Source organism: Anser brachyrhynchus (genome assembly GCF_964034855.1).
Source record: "Anser brachyrhynchus genome assembly, chromosome: 16".
NCBI lineage: Eukaryota > Metazoa > Chordata > Aves > Anseriformes > Anatidae > Anser > Anser brachyrhynchus.
The window spans coordinates 7,411,795-7,434,109 of NC_137734.1; the positions used below are offsets into that span (position 1 = coordinate 7,411,795).

General features: G+C 42.4%; 1 protein-coding gene and 1 long non-coding RNA gene across 4 annotated transcripts in view; one reads left to right on the forward strand and one right to left on the reverse strand.

Moving 5' to 3' along the window:
- Positions 1-1,767: 1,767 nt before the first annotated feature.
- LOC308178754 lies at positions 1,768-19,566 on the forward strand. The gene is made up of 3 exons (XR_013939955.1): positions 1,768-1,884; positions 2,976-3,053; positions 3,886-19,566. It is a non-coding gene; the product is annotated as an uncharacterized lncRNA (long non-coding RNA).
- TSHZ2 (teashirt zinc finger homeobox 2) overlaps positions 2,151-22,315 on the reverse strand; it is a 221,522-nt gene continuing 201,357 nt past the window's right edge. For all 3 annotated transcript variants that reach the window (XM_080557805.1, XM_080557803.1, XM_080557801.1), the window contains one exon: positions 2,151-2,843. Coding sequence is in view for 1 of the 3 variants with exons in the window: in XM_080557803.1 (XP_080413929.1) it covers positions 2,842-2,843 (2 nt within the window). In the remaining 2 variants the exon portion in view is untranslated. The remainder of the gene's footprint in view (positions 2,844-22,315) is intronic.

The following is a 22,315-nucleotide window of genomic DNA, read 5'->3' on the forward strand; positions in this document are numbered from 1 at the left end:
GCTGGGTGGGCCAGCCCTGTGCGGGGGGAGCAGCCCTGCACAAAACCTGGAGCTTTCCAGCCCCAAGGGCCCCAGGGGCCAGCACAGCACGGCTAGGGGCAGAGCGTGGGATGCTGTTTCCATCCTTCACCATGAGCACACCCCATACCTGCTACAGGCACCAGGAAAGCCTCCCTGCTGCCAGAACTGAGCAGCAGGTACCCTGAGGAGCCCCAGCTCCAAATGCCATGGGCTGGGGGGGATGCCAGAATGATATAACTTTTTTTGTTGTTGTTGTTTTTTCTGGAGTGTATAAAAGCTTGGGAAAGGAGAAGGGATGGAGAATGGCTCACGGTTTCTCCCGGGAGGCATTTTGTAATGGTGCTGCCTTTGGGCCTGTGCTGCAGGCCCTCACCTTGTGTAACTTCACTTAATAACTCCGAACTGGGCCGTGCAATTTAACAGCGTCTGAGGAGCTTGATGCTAATGCATTGATTTTGCTTTAATAGAATTTTGTTGTCAATGGACGGCGCTCAGCATGGTGCAGGCTTCAATCTTAACCCATCTGAAGGCTCTGCTCGTTTCCAGTTGAGCTCCGTTCATTTCCAGTTGAATAGGTTAAGCAAAGACAGACCTCACTGTTCTCAATTCACTTTATGATCCTCCCATCATAAAAAATAATATCAGCACCTTGCTTTTCATGTCAGAACTACATTTGAGCTGCTATTCCCTATGCCCATGAGTAAATCCCATAAAAGCCGCCCCGTTGTACTGTCGCTATTTTTCCTTGTGGATGATTGATTGATGGATGAGTGCTGACACTTCAATGAAGCTATTTCGACTGCCATCTCAATCCGATGATGTGAGGGGTATATTTTCTGTCCATGCCTCATTACTTCAGAATGACATTCCTGGAACTTCATTTACTTTTTCCCTCCTTCCCTCAAGCGCCATATTTTTTCCCATCTAGGTTATGCATGCCATAAAAAAAGCAATTTGCTATTATATGTGGCATAAGGGCAACACTTTCCCTAGGAGGTAAATAAGAAGGGCCTTTTTTTTCTCCTCCATGTTGAGTTTAGGGATCATGTCAAAATTTCCCAAACATTGCCAAAAACGGCCCTTCTGCACAAGCAGTAGGGAATAGGGTAAACGTGTTTAGCCTGATTTTGTGAACGTTCCGCTTCAGTTTTATCCTTGAATGTCTAAAATAAAATAAGAGTAAAAGACACCCCAAAGCCCTCTCTTCTATGAGAAAGATCCTATTCTCAAATTGTGCCTAGCATACTTTGAATATTTCATTTGTAATGGAGTAGTGTTTACAACTGGATCCAGACTTATTTTCCCCTCGAGACTGGGGAAAGTTCATCGTTAAATGCAGAGATGGATTTGTCTACTGGAGGTTGCTTGAGTTGCAAGGAAATGCTCAGCTGGAGTAAGCAGGGCTGCGCCTGGTTTTCCAAACAGTGCACTAGGTAACGTGGGGCTCGTGTCATTAGCGTATCCGGGAAGATTTTGCGAGTTGACTCGGGACCCGATTTTAATCTGTGTAATACAGTATTCCCGTTAATAATAATATATAATTAAGACATCCGTTAAAAATCCATAACGTTAATTTAATGGAGAAAATCTAATACAGTTCTATTGGAATTTTTACGTTAAATTAACTTTAACGGGCTTTTAATGGATGTCTTAATTAGATCTCATTATTAACGTGAATATTCCACAAATTAAAATTGGGACCTCAAAGTTTTAATGAAAAAAGTTACAAGCACAAATCCAAAATCGCCGTCTTCTCAGCCCCCTTCCCACCAGGTCCCAGCTGACTTGCAGAAGGATGCGCGGTCCAGGCAAAATGCACAAGCAGGGGGACAGCGCGCGGACCAGATTCTGATCTCGTCTGTGGTACGTAAATCCAAAGTGATTCCATTGACTCCAACAGAGATAATCAGATTTACACCTACCTAACTGAGAAAGGAATTGTACTTTATTCTCTTATATCTATATATAGATATTTATATAGTGATATTTATATATAGATATACCTATATTCATATAATGTTCAATAATCTAACAATAGTACTTTTGTTAAAAATCACTCCATCGCATGTCTTGTCATAAACCGTAATGGAGATTTAAATATATATATATATCTGAGGAATAAAACAAACTGAAAATAATCCATTTTAAACAAATCTTTGGCAGCAACATGGTTAAGCATAACTATTTGAACAACTTGCACAGAAGATTAACATTGTTCAGAGGTTTTTTGGCTCAGAATCTGTTTTAACTTAATAATTCTTGTACTTACGGTGATGTATTGATCCCTAGTGCAATGACTGGATTGGGCAACCCAGGTGCAACAGTAATAGCTGCACTGAATAGAAACATTTCCTTTAGACAAACTATCCCAAAGGGGTTATAAATAGGAAATGGACATTACCATGAAAAGTAAAGCTTCCAATGTGACTGCATCTTGCGTAGCACACTTGGACATTAAACTATGAAGATTTTTTTTTTTCCTGTCAAGTGTTACAAATTGACGAAATAAGTACATCAATGTTCCCAGTCATTATCTTACTTCAGTGGCACTTTGTTTTAGTGACAGCAAAAAGGGACAGTGGAGACCAGACAGCCCCAGTGCAGTTTATCAATGAAAATCTAATATCGTCCATAAGCAGGGGAGTGGAAATCAATACTTCATTACCAAATTGTTAGTGAGGATGAAGAAGAATAGCTGGAGTTTTTTTGGCAGTCTTCTCGGTCCGGGTTGCTGTGAGTTCAATGTCAGGATTGGAGTGACGTGCGGAGACGGGCTGGGTGCGGGAAGCCTGGGCTGGAGAGCTGGAACTAAGGCATTTGTCCTGCAAGCAGAAGAAGAGTAACTAGTGTTACCAGGCTTTTAATCACGAGTCCAGATTTTATTGAATATGGACTTTTTTATCAAGAGAAATTCTGGAACTGAGTCAGCTTTGCTTTACATTGTCTGCCCATAGGCTCGCAAAAAGGCAAGGACACAGAAGAGGGAAGAAACCCCCAGCTCCTTAAGCCTATAACGATGCTGGGATTAGAGGGTAAACTCCAGCTGATGCAGGTCTGCCGAGTCCTGTGGGTGTGTTACTATGCGTCTCTGCTTTTCCCTCGTGTTACCTAAACCTGGTCAATACAAAGAGTCTCATTTTACAACTGGTCAAGAATCTGCTCTGAAACCCTCAGGGTGAACTGGACACCTTGGTACCCACATTGTGCTTAAATTCCTGGACTATTGCTGTGGTATTTGTGGTCGTTGTGGCACCTCCCCTCCCCAGCACCATGAGCTGCTGTTCTTGTGTGGACCTTTCCTGTTCTGCAGGGACTAAAAGTGCAAAGTGGCTCTAGTTGTGAAGTTACTTCCACACAGAGATGGAGGGTGCTTGTGTTATTTCATTTAAGATGTGGGTTTAAAAGTTCAGCCCAAAGTTAAGTTCTGTTTTGCTCATAACCTGGGGGAAAGATACCGAGAAAAGCAGTAGGGGAAAAAAAAAAAAAAAAAGAGAGAGAGTGAGGGGAAAAAATAAGGTGAGAAATGAGTCAGGCAATAAGTAGAGTGAAAGTCAATCTGGAGAGAGCACAGGGAAAAAAAAAAAAAAAGACCAGCAATGGGCAAAGAGGCTGGCAAAGAGAAATATGTTACTGAAAAATATACTATCTGTTCAAGGGCATGCACATTTCAGCAAACACAACTCAAATCCTGAGGTGTGTTCCCAGTATGCCAGCTAGAGCAACTGGAAATTCAGTAGTAGCTTTATTTAAAGTAAAATAAACCCAGCTTTTCAAAAAAATTCCATATGAAAACAGAAAAGTCTATTGAGTCCTTGTTATTTAGCTTTTAATCTGGTTTGTTTTACAATATCTTCACCCTTTCAGTTTTCACAGTGATGCTGAGTTTTGCATTGGCAACCCAGACCTGCTATGGAGAAACTGTTGGAAGGAAAGAAGAGGTTTGGCAGCTAAATGTAGAGATTTTTTTGGCACCTGAGAATGCATGGAAGTCCATCTGAAACTGTGGCGAATACCTTAGATCATTATTCCCACTTAAAAAATATTAAAAGCAATCCATGTTGACACTTTAAAATGTTGTCTTTAGGTTTCAGAGGTAACGCTCCAGAGCAATTTGCACTTTGCAAAGCTATTATTTTTCACTGCAAAAGGACAAAGCTGTGTCAGTTTACACCTTGATCAAGTTTTAAAGCCATCCAGAAGCCTTGCTGTTGTAAAGCCTGGAGCCGAAGCACAGCCGTGGTGTGAGCTGGCGCTGCTCCCACGGCCAAGTTCACAGCTGCAGGCTCGCCCCCTGCAAATGGTCTGAGCACAGCCTGCAGTGATGTCACAGGCAGTTGACTTTTTACCTTTCGGAGTGGGTTTTGCAGCCCTCTCCAGGATGGAAAGCCCCCTGTGACATGGCATTGAGCTCCTACCTTGGGCTCCTACCAAGCTCTGATGGCAGAGCACCTGCCTGAGGGATGGGTGTGGGAAACACCCGGGGCTGCTCCTGGTCCTGCACAGGCAGAGTTAGGGGCTGCGGTGAGCAGGTCGGTGTGGGAGCAATAACTCTCGATTAATTCAGTTCTGCCTCCTGAACGCCATTAGGACAATAAAGCAGCATGTAGTGTTACTGAAAGTGCTAAGTCTGGGCAGGAGGCTTGGTTTGAAGCAAAGTAACAGCAGAGCACTGGTTCCCTGCCAGTGGGAAATATTTATCCAGGGCTTGGACTGGAGAACTGAGAAGCCTGACAGCCTCCTGCCTCCTTTTCTTTTTCACTTTGTCTAGAGGAAGGTCTTAAACTTCTGTGCTAGACCAGCAGCGAAATCAGCTTAGTAATATTTAGTTTCTCACTGCTCTAAAAGCTGTTTGTGACCATTGTGTAAACTTCTGGGGCTCGGCTTCCGTACACTTGACTAATGGTGACGTCCATGCGTGACTGAAATCAATTGGGATTGGCATTGATTTCACTGGGGTTAGTACTTCACCCCCAGGTCTTTTGCCCAACCAAAGGCTCCATCCTTTGGTTTTTTTTGTTTATTTATTTATTTTATCTTTTTGCATTGTTGTCACTGCAGGCTGGGACGGGACTTTGGGAAATTAATTAGTTGGAGGCCTGATCAATAAGGGTCGTAGTTTATGTATTTCATTATCAAGTCTCTAAGAGATTCAGGGAGCATGTGGAGAGTTTGTCACTTGCAGTCTAGGGCACGGCAGCCTGGTGTTCAAATAGCACTCGATGAGCAAAGATTGGTGCTTTCTGGGCATTTATTGTAAAGTAGCTCAACCTGTTCCATAAAGAAAACTCCACCATTTAAATTACATCGTGAAAATGCAACGGAGGGTGTTCATTATGCTGGCCTTGCGCAGCATATGTGAAATACCAGATGCAGATACTGAAGCTTTGCTTTTATTTAACATTAATTATCAAGCCATCAACAGAAGGAAAAAGTTGCATCTCTTGCAACGTGGATGTGCCAGGACTCACAAACACCGTCCCGCTCCTCAGCCACGGCACGGCTACCCTTGCCTCCTTCAAACCTCGCTGTAAAAACACAGCTGTGAAACTTCTGAAGCAGGCAGTCTCAAGAATGTCCTCAAGAATGTCTTCCCAAGTCCTTTGCTTGGGGTTTGCTGCCGTAGTTTGCTTTTTGGGGTCTGCAGGAGAGCGTTGGCCACTTCAGTGGCATTGCCAGAGGTCTGATGCTACCCTAGATCCAGTCAGATGACGGCAGGTCCATGTGCTTACAATGATCTTATTTTATATATTTTCTTTCCCCCAGATCTTTGCTAATATCATTTTATCATCCTCTATTAGCTTAGGGGGATATTAGAAATGACAATATGTATCTGTCATCCACCAACCAAAGTCCACAGTCTCAAAACCTTTTCGTGCTGCAGCTGTACCTATAGTAATAAATTGCGGGACTCCTAAAAGGCCAAATGGAAAGGCGCAGACAGTCCCTTTGTGGTTACCAAACATGTTATCTCTAGATGTCATTTTTGACCTACTTTTGCTAGATTTTTACAGCAGCAGAAAATCTATCCCTTGAAGATCATCCTCACATACACAATACCTAGACAGGGACAAAAAGTAAATCTGGGTATATTTTTTTTCATTTAGGACTCCTCTTGCCCTGAATTACAATATTACAGACTCTAAATGCGTTCTCGTTACCCATAATTATAACTAAAATTATATCAATCTAAACAGTAACTACTCAAATGATTCATCCTGACTGTAAGGAGCATGCTCTCTAAGTTGTGCCTGCCCATCCATTTTAAAGCCTTGCGGCAGGAATAGCTTTCCAGAAGGTCATTTAACAGCACATTAAATAAATAAATAGAACATATTTATTTCAGAAAACACACTTGAACAGGAAAGCAAAGCATTTTGAGAGAGGTAAGAATAACCCTTGTGAAATCTAATACTTTCTGCTCTTCTTTGTTCTTGCAGAGGGTGCAGCACCCACCCAAACCCAAGCACAGACCCCATGTGATGCTCGTAGGAAGGGGGCCCTAATGTGCTCTGTGCTGAAGGGTGCTGTGCCAAGAAGCTGTGCTGTGCAGGGCACAGAGGTTGCAGGCAGCTGCTCCCTGGCATCCAATAGCAGGGTGCAGGGAGAGGGCACCCCACCAGCCCGACCCACCGGCAGGTCCCTGAGACCCTGGTGTGCAGGACGCAGCAAACTTTGTGTATTCAGCCTGTGCCATCAGCCACTCAGAGAGGAGGGTGCGAGACAGGTCTCCTTTGTTGTACAATGCGTTTCTGTCCCATGATCTAAGCTTGTGAGAATGCGGGACAAGATAATGGAAAAGAAATGTGGGCTGTAGCTCAGATGTTCCCGGGGTGTGTCTGCTGAATGCAGAATAACGCCCAGGTGGAGGAATTTCGAGACCGCATTGTCTGGGATGGTGGAAGCTACATTTAATAAAAACTTGAAGCCATTAAGTTCTACTTGTCTCAGAAATCTCTTTGTTGGGGATACTTTGTTAAGAGGCTAAGGCCAAAGGCAAATAAAAGGCCTCTGGACTTCAGTAGCAAGTTCACCAGAGCTCCCATTTGCAGCTGTTGTGAAACACCTTGCTGCAGGAGGTCGGTGAAGTTGTGTGACTTGCATCAGCTGGCCTGCTCCAACAGTTGGGGTATAAAGGAAAGATCTCGTTAAAATCCACCAAAAAGAAAACCTTCATTTTCTGAGTTCCTTCTTTTCAGAAGCTTCTGACATCCGCGCAGGAAGTTTTGTATGCCTTCAGGTTCTTAGCTGTGACCCGGGTTGAGGAAGACCCTTAACCATGTGCCAATTTGCAGCGTGCACGGTGCAGCAAATGCAGTTATCTGGCTCTGCGGGCAGCTGCGGGCTGACCCTACCAAACACCACGGCTGGGCAGTGCAGGTACACTAATGCTGACATTTTGGGGATGTGTCGGTGCACACACGTGTGTGAACCAGGCATGCCACTGACACCTCAGGGAGATGCAAGAATCCCTCTACATATGCATTATATGCTATATATATATACGTATGTATATATGTATATACACAAATGTCCCTTTATATGGGAGAGTATATATATAAATTTCCGGACGAGACACAGCCCAGTCAGAGCTACTGAGTGTGTGCAGCCGTGCCCAGCTCGCCGGGGTTACCAGATGTCCCTGAGCAAATACAGCTAGATCCTCCAAATCCACCTGAACAACACAGCTCACGAAAATGCTGACATCCATTAGCCAGAGCTCTCCCCAGAGGGCAGGCAGTTTCTTCTGCAAGTGACTAGAAAAGGATCCGGGAGGGTGTGAAAGCAAGGAGCAGTGAGACACTCGGCCCAAAGACAGCCGCGGTCTTCCCTCCACATGAGACCATCAAACTGCCCGTGGGACTGTGCCATGCCTCAGACTGGGGGGGATTGAGGCTGGAAAACATCAGCGAGAAGAGGGTTTTGTTGTTGTTGTTAGACTGAGTCAGAGTTAAGACTGGGGGCTGCAACTCCCCATGTTTTCACAGACGTATGGGGAAATCCTGGGCTCATAGAAAGCGTGGGATTTGTCTCGTGTTGCAGAAGGCCAGGATTCACCCCTGATCTCATCTTGGTCCTCGGAGTGACGTGGGATACGTGAGGTCAGGAACAAAGAGGAATACCTGTCGCATCTTAGAGGCACAAAGAAATAGCCTGACACTGAACCAGCCCCTCCTAATTACTAGTGCACACACACACACCCAGTACAGAGTTATCCGGAAGGATCACAGGCTTGTAAAGGCAAAGAATAAAGAGAGAACATTTTGTTGTTGTTGTTTTCTTTTTTTTCTTTTTTTTTTCTTTCTTATAAATAAAGTATAGTCATCAAATCACAATGTATTTGAGAGCACATTATTGACAGCCTATTCTTGGAGGGAAAAAATGTGGATTTTTTGGCAAAGTTTCTCTATTTGCTAAAGATTAAATTGTTCATTGTACAGGGCACCATCTGCCCTTGGAGAGAGATTTAGTTGATGGCAGCTGCAACCAAAGTGTGGAAGATATAGCTGAATTTCTGGTTTCTTTTCAACTAGCAACTGTCATTACAGGTCACATGCAAACTGTGTCATTTTCAGTGACAAGCAGGTTCTGTAGACTAGGGTGCTTGCTACATTTTAAAATGCCACCTGTATGGATCCCAGAAGAGAAATAGCTTTTGTAATGCACCTTGAAAAAAGTGGATTTACAGCAGATAAGACAAGGCGGTTATGGTCCAACTGTCCAGACGCTGGCAGTGGAAGGAGCTGGGTTCACGTCCAAGACTTGTGAAGGTAAAGCTGGGTGGGTGTCAGGATGTGCTGGCAGGTCACTGAAAGCGAGATTTCCCCAATTAATTTGGGGACTTAAAAAGGCCGAATTGTCCTCTGCAAGTGTTTACTCAACTGCTGCATAATTCCTCAACTGCCTCGTGATGTAGCTCCTGGTTAGACTAACCCCACGTTTTTTCAGTTCTGAAGAGAATTTCTTGATCCTTACACTGGAGGCTGTCGCGGTGGGATTTCTCCCCAGCCCACTTACCAAGCTGTGCCGTTACAATCGCTGGATTCGTGGCTGGAGTAAAAGGTGCCAGAGAGCAGGGAGATGCTGAGTTCCTCTCTCTGCTTTCAGAACTATTTTGATATTTCCCATAACTTGTCACTAGCTAAAACAAACACCTCTGGAAAGGAATTTGTACCTCTTCCCCCCACCCCCGGACACCACAACCATCTGTAGGAGAGTTGCATTCCCTTTCTCCCCTGAACAAAACAGGAGAGGAGAAGTTAAGAGCACAATGGTATGTTTTATTAGAACTGAGAAACAAAGCGAAACAAAAAAGCAAACCCAAACCTCTTCCCTTTCATCCCTGCCTTGCTATGAAAGTGCCTTCGTATTTGCAGGCTTGCTGACAATATTTCAGAATGGTACATCACACACAGCCTCCTCGGGAACAGCAGACATTGTCAGTGCTGCGAGACAACTGCTCGCTGGATTGTACTTCACAAAGATTCCGTATAAAGCATTTCTTTAGAAAAAAAGATTTTTGAAATTTGTGAGTCTCACAGCCTTTCAGACAAGGATGAGTTCTGGTTAATTTTCTTCTGATGATTTCCACATTTTCTGCAAGAAAAACAACTGCGACTATAGCCTTAAGACAGACTGAACTAGTTGTAACATGCCTAGATATAGGAAAAAAATTTTCATGTGAAAGAAGTTGCAGGACATAAATTTGTTCTCAAGTTTATTCTGTTCAGTTTAACTTTCAGGTCTCCTATGCAATTTTGTCATGGTGGAATGGGATCACGTTTTGAAGCAGAAACTGATACTGCTGGCAAGTAAATCCGGTCTGATTAAATCTATATTCTTGGATAAAAGTTTTTTTTTTTAAGGACAGAGTCTTTGCCTTCCCAGAAAAATACTGAGGTGCCAGGGCAGCTGTCTGGCTGCTCCAGGACATGCCCAGCCCACTCAAACCATGCCTCCTAGGAAAGGCTCCTGCTTCCATTCCTCATTTCTGCGGCAGAGCAGAAGCACCCCCAGCTCTTGAGCTTTACTTAGGAAGATGCACCTACATACACCAGTGACTTGGCTGAGCTCAAGTGTTTTCAGGATCAGGGCCTTTAAAGAAACATTTAGAAAACACTTAAAATCCGAGGCTACGTCTGTCTGGGTTATTTTTTGCAGAAAGCAAAAGGGCTGCTGACATGAATTAGTGTGCAATGTACTGGCTTCCCTTTCTTTGTGAGGAATCACTTAAAACGCAAATTCCCACCTTAAAAACCAAACCAGTGTGCTCAGTACACTACAAGTAAATCACCTACGTCGTGATGCCAGAGCTGCACATGCTCTTCTGTTGCTGATTTATCTACAGAATATAACACATGCCAGTTACTTGAATTAGGATCATGGGGAGAAGGGAATCATTAGAGAGTCAGAGAAACTCTAAAGCATAAAGAAAACTTCTCTGTTTGTCTCCTCCACGATGCCTGTTTTATTTCCTCTTCATGCACTGACAGCACTGATGAGGCAATGGATGCTATAATCCTAAGCAATTGCTTTTGGGGGTAGCATCATTAGGGATACAAACGTTTGCTACAGCATTAGCTCTGAATTTCCCGGTCATTGCAGTGTGCTTAGCGGTGCTGGTGGGTGAACGGCACAGCCCGGATCAGGGATTTCACTGCTGGTTATGTTTCCTTTGCTATCAGAGTGCCTCGAAAAGCCAGGTAAATTAGACTTGGAGAAAGGGACACTGCATCTTTGAGTAATGAGGCTGGGAAACAGGGAACACATTTTCCACTAGCTCATGTCTCACTGTATGGCATTCCGATTTCGTGACACTTCATAATAAATCATTGCTTATCACTCACATGGGAACATAACATGGTTCAAGTTAAGATTCGTTAGTGATTGTAAAGAAGAAACATGAATTGCTCTATATCAGGGCTTTTTGATCATCTTTCTGTCCACTGCAGGCATTTTTTTTTATCGTAATATTTACTGTAACTCTTGTTTAAAGCATAAATAAAAAGGAAAATAAAGGGCAAAAAATATGAATAATGAAAATAAATTTGTCTTATTTATGTGTTTATGTAAGCATTTGGCAATTACTTTGCACAGCAGCTTGTACTCAGTGTCAGACTGCAGCACCAACATAAGTTTCTAAAGCTGGGATTTTAAATATATACATGTGTATGCGTATATATATTAAAAAAAAAAATGAAATGGCAATATATTCATGTTCTGGAGGAGAAGGTTCTAGCAGGCATAAGAGTTCCTGGAGACAATTTGCTTTTCCACAGCTAGCCCAGGTAGAAGAGTCTAGTCCTGTCCTACAGTGCCATTCCCCTGGACGGGCAGCACAACAGGACGGAAAGCTGGTGGCCCCAATGGAGATGAGGGATGGGAGAGCTGAAACGGCTGTACTCAGGGTGCACCTGGGGTATTTGCGGTCAGCCTGGTACCTGTGCCCTGGGATCCAGCTGAGGCTGGAGGAAACCGGGTTTTGTGGTCAGAGTGCGGCATATCCAAGAGGTGGGACAGCCTCAGAGCATCCTTGCCTCAGCCCCTGTCCCTGTCCCTGCAGCGAGCTCAGGGATGGCAAAACATGGGTTGGACAGGGCAGATGTTGTGGCTGCACTCGACTGCATATTCAGGCAAGTGACTCTTTTCCGTCCATCAGGAGATGCATTTTTTTTCCTGTGTGTCACAACGTTTTCATTGGCAATTTAGGGAGAAAGGTGAAAAACTTATGATCTCACAAATGACATCAGTAGTGTTTTAGGGGAACATTAACTTTTTCAAAAATAAACCTACTAACAGAAGAAAAAGGGAGCTTGCTAAATAAAGAATTAGAGCAAATATGAGATTTTTTCACAAAAAAAAAAAAAAGATCTCCTCCTTCCCTTCGGTTACAAATACTTTTGTTTTAATTTGTTTTCTTTACCTTTTGTGTTTGATTGTGGGAGGTACCTAAAACTCTAGGATAACCTGAGAGAAATCAGATAAGGTAAATATTTACTGCAACTATAGCTTTGATTATTCCCCCTTCAGTAATTTGCTATTTATTATATTAATCAACTCTATAATGTGTCATTTCTACTGCTCCCTGGCTGAATAATTTCCAAAACTACAAACAGCTTTCAAGATAGTTGCCAGACAGGCGCAAATTAATACTTTCAGAAATTCTTCCTAGAAACATTCCCACGAAGAGAATTTTTCGCACCCTGTATTTGTGTAAAGGAAATAGAGTCGGGTTAAAAAAATTGCCAAAGTGAGCTTTTAATTGTTTTTAGCAATATCTTGTATGCATTTTTTTCTGGTTTTATTCCAGTTGAATATTGATGTTTTATCAAAAATAACAAACACATTAATACCTTTGCTAGAATAAGTAGTCTTGTGAAATCTATGAGACAAGCTGACAAAGGAAGCAAGCACATAGTTAACTGTTTGCTGCATTAGGGGCTTAATTTAGTAGTTACATAAAGAAGAGACCTGATCTGCTTTTACTGGGGCAAATAGTCCCCTTGATTTGTGGGACAACTTGTCTGAGTAAAATGGCATATGACCAAGGGACAGTAAATTCAGTCGCCTGATCCGTCTGATCTCTTTCCCTGACACTCTGAATCGCAAGTATTTGTGGCTGTCCTGGCCATTGTCTTTGATCTCCAGCCTGCTCTCTTAAACTCAATTTTGCTTCTTGTGCTCACGGTCTAGGGCTCTGGAAGACTTCCTCATGCTCAGAACCCCCCCAAACCATATACTATAAATACATTATGCACAAAATTGCAAAATCCCCCCAATATAAAGTTTTTTAAAGAAAATAAAAGTCTGTTCTGGTAGAGCACAACATCAGATACATTTATTATATATTTTTCTTATGACCATTAAATGATCATATACAAGAATTAAACCCCCCAAGACTTGACCGAGGAAAAAGACATAGCTTTTCTAATATAAATGGTATAGTCTTAATCTGATCTCACTTGAAGTGGTATAGTGAATGGGATTATTCTCCATTTATTTTGGCTTATACTAAATTGGAATTTTTACCCCATAAGCTTCCTGTAATTTTTGTAAGTGGAACGGCCTTTGTCAGCATTCTTAATATTTCCCCATGGAAATGGTATTAAAAAAAAAAAAAAAAAAAAAAAGCAGCACATTTGCCCTAAAATCTCATGTTTTATCCTTGAGAAATGATGTTTTATGGTAGATTTTTGTTGTTGTTTTTCCCTTTTCCATAGGAAAATGTCTTAATAACAATCTCAAACAGAGCCCAGAACAAGAGAGTGCATCTTCAAAATGTTAATTCTATCGCAAACCATGCCTGGGTTAAAAACAGATATTGAAACAGGGGAATAAATATTTGACAATGCTGTTAAGGCAACTTTGCTAACGATTTTTGAACAACCTCCAACTGAGGTCTAAATGTCTGCAATATCCATAAACAACTCTATACTGTCCAATTAGGGAGACAAAGACATAGAGTCCTGTCAGGAAGATTTGCATGGCTAAGTGTCTGAGATCACAGAGACGATGAGGGATCGTTCAGAGTGATGGGGGATGCACAGAACGGATGACTATCATTACGATATTACAGAGGCTTACACCTTCCCAATTACTGGCAGGATTCATTAATTACTGCTGCATTTCCCTAATAGAATCCTCTCTCTTTGGCTTATCGCTACCTTCCCTCTGTCTACGTAAACCCACAACTCAGCAGTCGATCACCTATGAAAAATTAGACGGTGTAGCTTCTAGTGGCCTATTTAGAATGAAAAGGCAACTGAATAAGGAAAAAGAAAAAAAGAACAAAAAAATAGGGGCTGTAATGCAGATATGTGGGAGCTACAGAAGTGGCATCCGATGGGTTTGGAATTCTCTTGTTATTGAACTGTGTGAGAAAAAAATCAGTGGCAGCTGCAGTGAGAAGCATCATGGTGGGTTTAAAAGCACAATGAAAGCATTTTACATAGACATACGTACACACACAAACTATAGGCAGATTGCAAAGTGACAATTACTTAAGGCCTGCTAGGCTGAAGTTTCACAACTAAGATTGGTGAATATTACAGGGGCTCGATGCTGTTGCAATCGACTCAGCCCCATTAAAGATAATGGTGTGAGCATTTCCATGCTGTCATCATGTTACTATCAACAGCATTATCAGTATCAACTGCTTTTACAATTATGCACAATGGCTCTCCCTGCACAAAGACTTAGCAACCACCAAACTCGCTTTCTTTTTAAATACACTGAAAAGAGCTTAGATTTCAATCCTTCATCTGTTCACAGATGAAACAACATTTCCAAATCGTCACTGATAGCATTTTTTTCCTTCCATTCTAAGGACGGCCAACTGTTCTCAGCGATTTCTATTACATTTCCTACCTATTATTTCATGTAATGGCATTCCTTAAATTTTAAATTAGCTTTGAAGAATAAAAATAATTGAATTCCTGCTGTTTTGTGTACATAGAGGGTGACAGGAGCTAATGTGATAATTTAAACTGTAAATGAGTCTTCACTTTGTGTTCATTAATTACAGCTAATTACTGAATTACAAACCTTCTTGGTTAGGCACTGTTATGTATTCATGTAGCATGTTGGATTTCCAGCTGGTAGAAAACTGCTTTATAGACTTACAAGCTGACAACCAAGCTACCACCGAAACAATTCAGTTTGAAAAATAAAGGCAGGGTGGGGGGCGCGTAACTGCTCTTGCTCTTTGAATTAAGTGAGTGATGGGAAACGGTGCTGCAAACTTGAACCTCAGGTGAGCGAGGATTCGCATATGTAATTATAAAGCACTCACTGCATTTGGTAGGGAGAAAGGCAAGGGTTTTGAGCTGCCACTTTGGGTGAAGAGCACGAGTCTGCTCTGCTCATACCTGCTTTACACCCGGATTGATTCTTGATTCCTTGTTTGAAGCAGAATTACTCTCCTTATAGAGGAATACCAATGAGGCAGAAACGAGGCCCTTGTAAATGGGGCCAGTGCTCCTAGCACCAATTCTTCAGCTATGCTCATGAACAGCAGGGCTGTAATATAAAACTGAACATCCAAGAAGATGTGCATTGCATTCTGTACCTAAGTGCTCATTGTTCCTTACTGAAGGATCAGATGTAATGCCATGGGGCTGTCTTGAGCAGTTACTCAACATTTTCTGCATTGAATGGTTCTGTCCAAACCTCTCCTTTGGATACCTTTTGTCTGCTGATGTTTCATATCGAAGCTGAATGCACTAGTTGAAGCCTCTCTCCCGGCAAAGTGAGCAGGAGGAGTACCACAGTGACAACACCAGCCATGCTCGCTTTTTACAAGCTAAAGGCTCAGTGCCCAGAGAGAAAACCATGGCAGGTGGCAAAACAGAAAACAAAAAAATATTCACCTGCATTCTTTATAAATAGATAGACTGAAGATACAGAGGTTTCCCTTCTGTCAGCACTTGCATTTTCCCCTGGTTTCACATGCTTTGCTCTCTTTTAACCCAAGACAGGCCAACACGTGCTGCATGCGCGCTCCCGCACACAGCCCCGCTGTAACCTGACTGTCCCCGTGCCCACACGAGCACATTTGCTGGCAAAGACCCCAGACACAGGTGAGCAAAGCATCGCTTCCTGCTCAGAGCAGCAGAGATAGCAAGAAACTATTGAATCAAAAAATTTCAATTAAAACCATTTAATTAATTTATTCTGTGGCCCACTTGGTCTTCCAGGCCTGGGATTGAGAAAACCTGGATCAACGGTCCTGTCCCATGGGGCCAATGTTGGGTCTGGAAAGCAGATCTTCTCAGAAGATCACAGCATTTACTATGGTCTAGACTAGAACAATTTAACTGAATAATACATAAATAGCAAGAAAGGAAGAGCTGGATTCTCAGCTGATGTAAAACTCTGTGGCATCATTAATTTCAGGAGAGTTATGTTGATTCACAGCAGCTGAGGATACGGCTCAATAGGTTTGTAATAATAAAGACTTTGATGAGAGGCCCCTGAAAGCAGTAACACTAATGTGTGACTGCTCACATAAACACCAGCTCAATGACAAGGCTTTTCTGCCTAAGAACTAGTCTGCATCTTCAGTTTTAATGATAAGTACTAGTCTTTTGTCCTTAAATAATCGTTTTCATCTGGAGAATGGCAAAGTCACTTGTTCTAACACCAACAGAAATTCAGTAGTAGACTTAGCAATGGGATTCATGTCATGTCTTATTCCCTCATCACCTTCTCATGCTGTGTCTTCTCTTTCGGGGTACAAAAAAGCATGGGGAAATCAGGGGAGAAAAGATGTGCAGGCAGGAATTCCTTTTTTTCCTGTGGATAGTAGCTCTCTGCTATCTCCTAATGATAATGACTTTCATTAATCTTCTGTCGGTCTTTCATCAAAGGGTTCTTTTCACTCGACATACACAGAGGCCACTTAAATGCTACTATATATTAAGTAAAAATGAGAATTCTTGATATCACATTTAAAAAATGGTATGAGAAGTAACGATGCAGTGTGGTAACTAGAGGCACCCAACACGACCAAAGAGGTAAGACTGCTGTTCAGTAAGTTACCATTTCTAGGCAGTCTCTCACCCAACTTGTTTTCACGTCTCACTCCTTTTTATTCTGACAGTCTCCAGCATGCAAATTTGCACTAAAATGAAGCATTTCAAATGTGCCAGAGGGAAGCAGGGGCCTCACACCTATTGGGAGATTAATGCGCCTAATGCCCTTTGGCTTTTTTATTTTTATTTTTAAACATTAAGGTTGATTACTCCATTAGTTGAACAACTTGGAAGAAATGGCAAGGAACTAACAAGAGAGTAACACTGTATTTTCTATTTATTTTCTTCCGTTGCAACAGTGCTAATTAGAAGGAGTAGTTCTTGATACAGTGCTTTGGGGAATGCTGATGAGAAGAACACAAAAGGCTGAAGTGCCTCTTCTGTACAGCTTCGGATGCAGCAAAACACAGCACCCTCTCAATTGTCATTTTCCTAATCTCCCACACTACCTCAGCATTTGGGATTCTGCAGTACTTGCACATTAGAGGCTGTACAGACCAGCCTTTTGAAGCCTAAACCCTCACTTTGAGGTGAGTCATATCGTATTAACTCACAGCTTATCATAATAAAAAAAAAAAAAAAGTAAATGTTTTCAAACAGATATCAAACCTGCTTGGTAGTGGTGGAAAGGGAGGCAGGAATTAGGTGGGAATACGCCTTAAGAGGGGACATGAGTTCTGTGCTGCCTGCATGCACCTGGCCCTCAGGGTACAGGCTGCTCTCGGTGGGAGTCATTTCTCATCATCCATCATGCCCAATTCTGCCTCCCTGTAACCTGCTCGGTTTCAGCTCTTCAGATGGGCTAGCTCCAGACTTCAGGAAAAGGGAGAGGGAGAGAATTCCCCGACTTCCTCAATACCACCAACTACAGCTTTGCCTTCAAAGATTTTCTCCCCCTCCTGGACTCGGGAAGGGGTCGTGGGGATGAAGGCTCCGAGGGTGGAATGGCACCTCTTTCCCATTCACCAAGGTTTGATTCTCTTTATGAGCATGATCCACCAATCCGTAATCAAGGGTTAATTTCACAGCTCACTGCTTCATCTAGCATAATATCCATTCAGACTAATTAAATCTGTCTAATAATGTGAGTGTCTTTGTCTTTGTTCTTTCCATTCTTTGTTTTACACCCTTCACATCTCATCTCCAGAACTACACGCCATCACACTCTGCTTGACAAGCAGAATCCATCCCTAAAATTAAAACATTCCTGACCTATCTGCGATGACAAGGCAAGCAAGCTTCACAGCGCTGCGGCCCATGAAGGGAGCTGACACATTTGTTTTTAATTTCAAAAGAGTAGAAAGTGAAGATCTGACCCTGTCAATCAGGCCCTGTGACAAGTTTAATCATTGCTGCCCCACAAAAATCACGGCTAAATAGGAATGCAAATAATGTATCACAGGGCTCTTATAAATGCTAATCAAGGAGAAGTAATCAACTGACAATTTCACTGATCTCCTTTCTGAAGAAGTCAGTCAACGCACTGTCTCTGGACCACAAAGAGAAGAAAAGACAAAAGGCATAGATGCCGTCTCCCAAAAAAACCTATCCTTTTCCAGGGCTTTCTTTTTCTTTTTTACAGAGAAAAACAGAGAATTCACTCTTTTTGATCCTCTACTGAACTTTAAAGCAAAGCTGTTTCTCAGGAACTTGAACAGTTACATGTCAAGTGTACTTTATTAACAGTACCCTCCCAACCCAGAGACAGCACTTGGAAACTTCTGCTAAAATAAAAATCTTCATTTGTCTTTGTCATTCATCCATCTTCAACATTCTTTTCCATCTTAACAGCTTCTGTCCTCTATGGGCAATATATTTAGTGATATATGAAGTTTTACAAGTGGAAAGCTAATAGTTGAGCTCACATTTTTTTTTCTAGCTGCTCCCCTCCCTGCAAAAAGATGGGGGAAAAAAAATCCTACTTGGAATTTATTTCAGTGTAAAGGCTCTCTTCAATACAAGGATTTTTTAACTGACTATCCTTTTATGACCTTTTAATGTGGTAAAGAACAGACACTGCGGGCACGATGCCAGTCTTTCACACATGAATTCTGCATGGCAAGAAGTCGGGGCTGAACCTATGTACGGAATGAAGAAGGACCCAGGACAGACAGATGCACAAGATTTGTAATGCTATTTACTATTATCATTTTATTGTGGTTTGCTATGGTAAGCTGTGGTTCACTGTGGTAGGTCCTGATGGGGCCCATCAAGCATTGGAGTCACTGTATTGGCACGGCACAAAAGGATAGGGTTTGGGCAATGAAACTCAATGCAGAGAGATGTAAGCGGTATAAAGACTGCTGCAAGAGGTAAAGTTCAAAGAATCTAGTTGTTTGAAGGTTTTCTTTACTTTTTTTTTTTTTGAGATTAAACTACTTCCCTATACCAAGCCAATAGATAAAATAACCTGAGAAGGGCTTCAGCAAGGAGACAGCCTACCAGCCGGGCATCATAAATAGAAATCTTCCACAACAACGAAACCTGAACCTGGACCTTTACAGCCCATAACAGTTAGCTACAGCATAGATAAAGCAGCAAAGGCAAATATGTCGAAACCTAGGTTTCATCTGTAGGGCTGGGTTACAGAGCCCAGAGCCTGGCAGTGCCTTCCCCATTTGGGCTGATAGCTTTGCTTTTTATGAAGAGTGCAGTAACTGTTATACAAGTCTGGGGAAGATGCCACCAAACCCATTTCATACTGTCCACTAAATCACCCTGATTTACAAATGAACAAAGAAAGACGGAACAATCTTTGGTCTTTCCCAAATTTGCAATTGCAAGAAGCTTTGGGGCAGCAACATTAGCTTCTATGCTGCTTCTGTGAGTAAATGCGATCTGGAGCTTTGTCACACGGTGCTTGCTGCTAGACAGGGATGTTCCCAGCAGTGAACTCTCCATAAAGGATGTATGTGGAAGGTGGGAGTAGAAAACAGAAAAAGAAATTGAAAAGCACTTTGCAGTTGTCATGTCACTTAGCAACAACCTTTTCTACTTCACATCAACACTGGTGTAGTAGAGATAAGCAGTGAATGTAGGAGGGCAAGAAGGAGCTCAAAGATGAACTAGCCACAGAGAGCTTTCATTTATCACTTGAGACATGTTTTACATAGCACTCTTTGGACTAGGATTTCTCCTGAATAATCTGCAGGATCTGGGAATCACTGATCTCCAGAACACTTTTGCAGAGTACGTTATACAAACGCTCTTGGAGGTGGAAACCAAAGTTCAGCTAGTTGTTTCCCAACTGACCTCCATGTATCTGGTCACTCTTCTGTCTGTGGCTTACTCTCAGATGACATAATTCTCTCTCCCTTTGCTTGCTGGATTCTTCGAATAAGGTCCAGACTCATAAGTCTTCAACCCCTAGTGCTTCTTCCAGAACATAATAGGGTGGCTACTTCTGGCTGGTTACGAGGTATTTCCATCAGGTGGAGAATGTGTCTGGGCTCCACAAAGGAGCGGATGCCCTTCCTGCAAGACTGACTGGCTGAGATTAAAAACTCTAGCACAGAGAGACACCTATGTAGGCCACCCTGCAAGTTTTAAAGATGATGATGTCAGGTACCTCTCTACTTAATTATATCACTTGCCCTCATTTGTTTACCTTCAAAGAGTTAGGATTTAATTATTAGCTGTTCCCATACTATTAAAGGCTAACTGACTGGCTGAAGGGCTGATTGTCAAGAAAAGATGAGGAAACCTATTCTGTGTGATTCAGGAATTCATTGAGCTACTACTCACTCTTTTCCTCAGGAAAAAAAAATGAAATTGCAGGAGCAGATTTGAATATCTGCTAGTCCTATGGTTGCTCTCTGAATATAAAGCTCTGCAAAAAGTATGAAATATTACATAAATAGAGCATTAGTATGTGCCAAATTAATAACATGCATTATCTAGCAGCCATGCAGTGATGCTTATTGTACAATTCTAAATCATCCTAATGGGAAGGAAAAATCAGAATCCGTCACTTTGTGGGTGATTTCCTCTCCTTGCAATTGCAAAAAAAAAAAAAAAAAGTGACTTTTGCACACAGAATTGTTTCAGATGCATTATGGAAAGGTGGGCATTGCCAAATAACCAGAGCACATCACTGGCAACGATGAGCTCCTGAGCTCTGCTCCTGCTGAATGCTCAAAGGGTGTTGCTTAGCTAAAAGCAACCGCAGTACTATTCTTGTATGCCTTACTTTGGGGTTGGAGAGTGACAGCTTGATTTTCAGCAGTCTATTACACACAACCGCACACACATACACGTTATACCTTAATTTTAACCAGGCATCAGCACTTGTGAATATATAAGAATATAATTGGTGGTAAACACATGTTCAGACTGAACTGCTAATCAAGTCTGCTTTCGTCCTGCCTAGACACACATGCACACACAAACACCCGAACTCCAGAGGAACCTTGCCAAATAGAGAAGAGACTTATTTTTAACAGCTGGCTTTCATTTTTGCAGCTGCCAAGTAGCAAAAAAAAGTAACCCTGGTGATCAGGCCAGAGGACATGTCCTGTGCTTTTAAGCAGGCTTCCTGGGAGGACAGACAATAGACAATCGCTTGCGCAGCCTTGCCTCTGCAAGCTGCCATCACACTGCGCCGCTGCTGGCTGGCACCAGCCCTGTGAGCACCCAGCACAGAGTGGGTATTAATAACGTTTTGGCCACTCATTTCTCTTAGCCAGAAACCTGAAGAGATGGTGCAACGATGAATGAGGCTTTGGCGCACTGAGGGTTGCACGAACTTGTTCTGGCAGTGCTTGGGTGCCGTGCTGCTGGGTCAAAGATGAGCCCTGGTAGGGTTCGCACTGCAAACTCTTCTGGCTGTGAAGCCAAGCTGCGAACCTGCACACCACGCATGCTTGCATTATGCCACTGTATACCACCATCAAAATCAACACATGCAAACAAACAGCATTTCGTTTTGAAATGTAGCAGTCAATGCTCATGTGAGGTCAGGTCCGCTTTCGGGGCCTGTGCAGCGCTCCCATGGGTGCCCCAGGCCAGCTGCTGGGGCTTGGGTTGTTTCAGCTCTAAAAGATGATCACAAAGCTAGGGGGTCTTGCTGTTTTCTTCATCTTTTGTAGCCAGTGCTGAGGACCCTGCAAAGCTTATTTATGATGTTAACTTCTGGACATAGAAATAATGATGAGCACAGAAATTCCCTTTGTTGCTTCCAGTCCAAACCAAAAATGTGCCTGAGAGGGGTAATAAAGACTGGCACAACTCATTGCAATGCAGGGAGTGCAGAGCTATGTAAAATCGAATACTTGGCTGTCTGGCTTGGAAAGAGAAATTCTGCAGCAAAAATCCAAATGTAGATAGCAGCATAACTCAAGTAAATGAATGCTATTATCTTACATGAAGAATACATTAATATAGATGACCGTTACATAACACGGATTAACATAGTGTAATAATATATTTACTCAAAGTAGGCATGTTTTGACATAGTGCAAGCTGTGTACAGATGCCTAGAGAATTGAGAATTTTTATGTTTTTTATGAATATACTTAAAAACTTAATTTTGAAAAAAAGTTGATCTTGAGGGTAAGGCATTCAGCCTGTAATGCAGGAGACTTTGGTGCAATTCTGACAACTTCAAGTAGAATTCGAAGGAGCTTAGCTCCCGTGTCTGTAATAATTGAGCTATCATATCTGTGTCTGTCAGATGTCAGTCATTTAACTTGCGCCTCAGCTGTATGTGATGAATTACACAACGAGCCAAGACTATCAGCTCACAATCTGCGTGTGTTTTATCTTTG